This window comes from Microdochium trichocladiopsis, assembly GCF_020744255.1.
Source record: "Microdochium trichocladiopsis strain MPI-CAGE-CH-0230 chromosome Unknown B0I36scaffold_25, whole genome shotgun sequence".
In the NCBI taxonomy this organism is placed as follows: domain Eukaryota; kingdom Fungi; phylum Ascomycota; class Sordariomycetes; order Xylariales; family Microdochiaceae; genus Microdochium; species Microdochium trichocladiopsis.
The window spans coordinates 1-6,453 of NW_025763568.1; the positions used below are offsets into that span (position 1 = coordinate 1).

Sequence of the window (6,453 nt, forward strand, 5' to 3'; positions counted from 1 at the left end):
GTAACGGATTGTGGCCAGCAGGCCACATCCTCATAGGTCAGCCAGTCGGGGTCCAAGGACCCACTCTGTCAACGGTCAACGCCCATCTTACAAGTGAATCATACAGAGCTCGCACCAAATGCTCGCTAGATGGGCGTTGACCGTTGACAGAGTGGGTCCTTGGACCCCGACTGGCTGACCTATGAGGATGTGGCCTGCTGGCCACAATCCGTTACCCTTTTAGGGTTGCAGTGGGCACACTGCACCCGACTTTGAAACTACAAGAGAAGGGGCTGGTGCCCCTTCGAAGAATGGGAGGGTCGAGCAGTTCTTTCCTTCTTTTCCTTCATTCCTGGAGGAAAACAGTGGACACGGCAGGAGGGACGCAACAACAGGAGGATCGTTGTTCTTTACTTTTCTTCTTTTCTCCCTCAGGAGAGCAGTGCCTTGGGCACGGACGAACAGGTGAGTAGGAGGGACGAGAGGACAGACGGAAGCCTGGGGGCTTCCTATTTTTTTCTTCTTATGTTCTTGTGGCCAAGAACCAAGCCTACTGATGCACTGCGTGCATCGGCGACACGAACGACAGTGAGACGAGATGGCCACGACGGGTACGGAGGGGCAGCAGGCCACGGGGGTGGCGCGCCTGGTGAGGCTTCGACCTCTTCTTCCTCTTCACATGAGGAGGGTTGTACGTCCGGGGACTGTGCGACCGAGCGGGAGTGTACTGCAGAGCAAGATTATGGCTATTTTCGACAAACATCGAGCGGAGCTCTCTACGGAGTGGGCAGCGATGGGCACAGAGATGTCAGAAGCCCTGGAGGCTTGGTGCCGGGATTGTTGTGTGGCAGTTACTGTCGAGGAGATCCGAGCCGAGGAGATGGCAGGCGATGGGAGCCTGACCCCGGTGCAGGTGTTCCACTGGGGAGTGCAGTGTTCCGGGCCGGTAAACGAGGAGCTGCGGAGTGCATGCTGGAGGCGTATCAGGGATGCGACGAGGAGTGTGGATGAGTACATGATGAGTCTTGGTAGCCATTGCTCGGCGAGCAGGAATCTCGGATGGTGTTCCTGTCCGAAGCTGAAGTTATTCCAGTGGCGAGGGACGGCCAAGGACCTGGGTGTCTTTCAGCTGGCATACGTGCTGATGCAGCTTACCAAGCTGGGTAGTCTCTATGGGGGAGACTGTAGTATGGTATCCAACACAGTGGAACGTGCCTTCCTTGTAGACCAGGCTGCGGGGTAGCAGGCAGTGGGTGCGCCTGGCGACGCGAGGTGCTACGGGAGAGAGCTGATCTCTCTTCTTTCTTTCCCTGGTGGTGCACGAACCACCACAGAACATCGCGAGATGACTCCAACACTAGTGCAGTGGGGCCTCACTTCCCCCACCCAGCAGGTGCGAAGATGCACCGACTACAGACAGAGACAGAACCATGAATGAAATGAATAGAATGAACTGGTAGAACAAACCACGAAATGAAATGAGTGATGTACGTAAAACAGAGTGATGAGAGTATCTTTTCTAGAGGCCCTGGGTCGCGCTGGGGCGCTCCCTTTTTTCTAACCCTAAGCTCCTACCCCCTTCGACGGCACCAACAAGTGTGCCTCGCTTCTCCCGGGACCATGCGTGCTGTGTAAGCATGCTTTTACCCTACGATTACCGCTAGTAATGTTAAAAAGAGGTACTTCTTTTCCGGAACCGCGGGGTACGGGGCGGCAGCCCTGTGCCACACGAGCGTAGCGACGTGGCGAATAACCACGGAAGTGAGATGATGAAATCATATTTTCTACTGCAAAGAGAAACCATGGCTATGCAACAACAAACACAGAGTGTGGGAGCGTGGCTGACGCCGAAGGTGGCATGGCGCGTGACCAACAGACGGACGAGGCGACGGCGAGCCAAGGGGTCGTCGTCAACGAAGTTCGTTGACCAAAGTGGATACGACAGGGAATATTTCGCGATTTGAGCGAATCAGAACGCCCATCTAGCGAGCATTTGGTGCGAGCTCTGTATGATTCACTTGTAAGATGGGCGTTGACCGTTGACAGAGTGGGTCCTTGGACCCCGACTGGCTGACCTATAGGAACGGGGCCTGGTGGCCCAGTTCCGACTACCTAAAAGGGTATCCAGTGGGCACACTGGTACCCACCTTCGAAGATACAAGAGAAGGGGCTGCGGCCCCTTCTAGAGATGAACAGGGACTGGCAATTCTCTTCTTTCTTTTTCCTCGGAGAGAAACAACAGCGGAGCGGGGACACGGAGTCGACAACAGAGGGGAGCGTTGTCTTTTTTCTTTCTTTCCGGAGGATGGGATGCCGGGTGAGGCATACGGACGGATAGTGTGCTCTTTCTCTCCTGGGGAGGAGATGTCGCGAGTGCGACTGTACCACGAGAGCCCGGGAGTGGGCGTGTGCCAACGGGTGTTGGGAAGGATGTTTGTCCGGGAGGAGATCGACTTTTCGGAGACGGGTTGCTGGCTGGCGAAGAGCAGCCTGACGCGGGGCGGCTATGGGAGTGCGTGCGCGACGACACCGGAGGGTAAGATCAGCGTGCTTCTGCATCGGGTTGCCTTCACGGCCTGGCATGGGCGGGATGTGCTGCGTGGCATGGTAGCTTCTCATCTTTGCCGCCGGGCGGCTTGCTTCAATCCCCTCCATGTGGTGGAGGAGTCGCAGGAGGCGAACTTGCGTCGGAGTCACTCGTATTGTGCGGGGACCTTTCGGTGCGCGTGGAGCGGTCATGTTGTTGTGGGGTGTCCCCACGTCCCTATGTGTATGCAGGAGACGGTGGTGTCTTCCTGCTGTTGTGCGTCTGTCGTGCGCTTGTTGTGCACGGCCTCGGTGGACATGTCGTGTCGAGGGGGTTTGTCTCGGCAGGGCGAGACCTCACTTTGATGCTGATGAGAGTGGCAGCAGGACCGAAGGGACGCCGGAGGAGGAGAACGAGGAGGTTTATCTTCTAGTTGTCTTGGATTCTGGGGGGATCTGCACGCGTGGGTGCGCATGGACGGGGCCCGTCCGGTTATTGTGGCCTTGCAGATGGCCAGTGTTCGTACCCTCCCGTGAGGGGTGGGGATGGATGTCGAGCGACTTGTCGAGTGTCGCCTACGAGGTATGCAAATAGCAGTGTTGCTTTGCGCCTTCCCCGTGATCCTGGATCCGTGCACGGATGGGAGGAAATTCATACAGGTTGGATGGATGTTTACCCTTGGCAGGTGACGGAGTCCCACTAGCTGGGCTTGCTACACCACGAAGCGAAATGTACAGCGAGTAATGTAATGAACAGCGTGATTGAACCAAACAGTAACCACATGAATGAACTTGTAGAATAAACAAATGAATGGAATGAGTGCACTTGGAACAAACAGAGTGACCAAAGTATCTTTTCTAGAGGCCCTGGGTCGCGCTGGGGCGCTCCCTTTTTCTAACCCTAAGCTCCTACCCCTTCGACGGCACCAACAAGTGTGCCTCGCTTCTCCCGGGACCATGCGTGCTGTGTAAGCATGCTTTTACCCTACGATTACCGCTAGTAATGTTAAAAAGAGGTACTTCCTTTCCGAACCGCGGGGTACGGGGCGGCAGCCCTGTGCCACACGAGCGTAGCGACGTGGCGAATAACTACGAGAGTAAAATGATGAAATCATATTTTCTACTCACAGAGAGAAACCATGGCTATGCAACAACAAACACAGAGTGTGGGAGCGTGGCTGACGCCGAGGTGGCATGGCGCGTGACCAACAGACGGACGAGGCGACGGCGAGCCAAGGGGTCGTCGTCAACGAAGTTCGTTGACCAAAGTGGATACGACAGGGAATAATTTGGCCTTTGGACGAATCAGAACGCCCATCTAGCGAGCATTTGGTGCGAGCTCTGTATGATTCACTTGTAAGATGGGCGTTGACCGTTGACAGAGTGGGTCCTTGGACCCCGACTGGCTGACCTATAGGAACGGGGCCTGGTGGCCCAGTTCCGTTACCGAAAAGGGATGAAAGTGGGCACACTTTCTCCCACATGGAAAGTACAAAGGAAGGGTGTGCACCCTTCCCAAGAGAAGGCAAAGGATTTCATTTCTCTTCCTCTTTTTCCTCGGAGAGAAACAACAGCAGGGCGGCAGACAGGATGAACAAGACGGGGGCGTCGGTGCACTCGGTGCCTATGCTAGCGGGAGCGAGGAGTGGGCGGATGACACGACAGGTGACGGAGTCGGAGGGCAGGGTGCTGTTCGCACCCATTCAGGAGGAGATCTACTCGGGGAGAGGAGATGTGAGTTGTGTCCCGGAGGGAGTGGCTGGCGAGCTTCCTGCCTCGTTTGTACGGACACCGCAGGGACCGGCGGTGGTGGTGTTGTTCCCACACATGTCAGCTGTGGCGCTGGCGCGCTTGCCTGGACTGCACCCGTCGCAGTGCAGTCGGATCACACGTTGGGAGGTGCCGGGGAAGCCTCCTAATCAGCGGGAGCTGGAATACAATACGGAGCAGAGGATTGTGGAGGAGCGAACTGACACACTGGCGCAGGGGCGCCACGTCTTGTACGAGATGACCCCGTTCATCTTGGAGCACCTGAAGCGTGCTCAGGTTCCCTTTACTTATCTCCGGCCTGAGTATGACCACCTGGGGTGTTTTGTGAACAATCCTTCGGAGGATCGGTGCCCGAGGGGCTTGCAGGACTACCTTTACCAGAGGGAGATGGTGATGTGGGAGCCGCGGAGCCTCCCTTTGCCTTATCGGTATGTACAGGTGTACGTCTTCCCTGACTGCTATGCTTATTCGGTGGCTGGGACGAGACACAGCCCCGTGTCGTCGGATCACAAGCCGGAGGCGGAGGACTTTGTGAGGCTGAGTCATCTCTATGACTGATGGCCTGTAGATGGCAAGAGGTAGGAAGGCACGGCGGGGCCTTCGCATGGAGGTACTTCTTCTTTGGCAGCGTGAGCTGTCTCGGATGATCTTCAGGATGGTCTGCTTGTGGCAGCATGGCTCGAAGCACAGGAGGTGCGGAGGAACCAGAGTAGCGAAGCAGGGTCTGGAGACCGTGGCTTGGTAAAGCGGTGGACTTTTTGCTTAGGTGCGCGAGGGGACGAGCGATCATTCCTGTCGGCAGTGTGTCTAGACAGGTGCAGCGGGTACGTGCACTGGTGGACAGCTACACGAAGTGGAGGTATGAACCAGTAGAACAGCAGTGAATAGAATGAACTTGAACAATACACGAAATGAATGCAATGAAATGAGTGATAAACAGAGTGACCAAAGTATCTTTTCTAGAGGCCCTGGGTCGCGCTGGGGCGCTCCCTTTTTTCTAACCCTAAGCTCCTACCCCCTTCGACGGCACCAACAAGTGTGCCTCGCTTCTCCCGGGACCATGCGTGCTGTGTAAGCATGCTTTTACCCTACGATTACCGCTAGTAATGTTAAAAAGAGGTACTTCCTTTCCGGAACCGCGGGGTACGGGGCGGCAGCCCTGTGCCACACGAGCGTAGCGACGTGGCGAATAACTACGAGAGTAAAATGATGAAATCATATTTTCTACTGCAAAGAGAAACCATGGATATGCAACAACAAACACAGAGTGTGGGAGCGTGGCTGACGCCGAAGGTGGCATGGCGCGTGACCAACAGACGGACGAGGCGACGGCGAGCCAAGGGGTCGTCGTCAACGAAGTTCGTTGACCAAAGTGGATACGACAGGGAATATTTCGTCGATTGGACGAATCACAGCCCATCTTCGCGACCATTTGTATGGGCGCTCTGTATGATTCACTTGTAAGATGGGCGTTGACCGTTGACAGAGTGGGTCCTTGGACCCCGACTGGCTGACCTATAGGAACGGGGCCTGGTGGCCCAGTTCCGTTACCGAAAAGGGATGAAAGTGGGCACACTTTCTCCCACATGGAAAGTACAAAGGAAGGGTGTGCACCCTTCCCAGAAGGAGCAGAGGATCTCTCTTTCTTCCTCTTCATTTCCCCGGGGAAACGATAGCGGAGCGACGATCGGGACGAGATGCGGCCGGGCAGGACGGAGAAGCTGTGGGCGAGTATGACGAGTACGTTTCGTGTAGCACAGAGCCCGGGGGGCTCGTCATCGCCGGTGGCGTTTCCTTTCCGCCTTAGTGCGGTAGATGCGGCGGAGAAGCTGGTGCACGAGGACTGGTTGGCGGAGTGGAGCCGGAGGGGGAGCCCTCTGTGCAAGGAGTTGCCGATTTCTGATGTGGCACATGGTGGATGGTTTGTGAACCGGAGGGACTCTGTCGGACACCTGGGACGGGTGGAGCGAGATGTGTATTTGCTGTCGCTGCCGAGGGTGGCTGCGCCCTTGCTCTCTGAGCGGGACACGGCAAGGAAGGCCGGTGCGGAGCTGGCTGTTCTTCTGCAGAAGGTGATGGGATTCCTCGTGGGCTCTGCCCGCTACCCTGATGTGTCGGAGGCACAGCTCAGTACCATAGTGCGGTCGTGGTGCCGTAGCTATGGGGTACCGTTGGAGG

The 6,453-nt window shown here is 56.3% G+C and overlaps 2 protein-coding genes across 2 annotated transcripts; both read left to right on the forward strand.

Moving 5' to 3' along the window:
* Positions 1 to 301: 301 nt before the first annotated feature.
* Positions 302 to 1,412, forward strand: B0I36DRAFT_343389 (uncharacterized protein). The gene is made up of 2 exons (XM_046156154.1): positions 302 to 444; positions 569 to 1,412. The coding sequence occupies exon 2, from the start codon at positions 578 to 580 to the stop codon at positions 1,220 to 1,222; it is 645 nt and encodes a 214-aa protein (XP_046003653.1). The 5' UTR covers positions 302 to 444; positions 569 to 577; the 3' UTR covers positions 1,223 to 1,412.
* Positions 1,413 to 4,042: 2,630 nt separating this feature from the next.
* On the forward strand, positions 4,043 to 5,169 carry B0I36DRAFT_343394 (uncharacterized protein). The gene has a single exon (XM_046156155.1). It carries the CDS (start codon positions 4,096 to 4,098, stop codon positions 4,831 to 4,833), a length of 738 nt encoding a protein of 245 aa, XP_046003654.1. The 5' UTR covers positions 4,043 to 4,095; the 3' UTR covers positions 4,834 to 5,169.
* Positions 5,170 to 6,453: the final 1,284 nt, after the last annotated feature.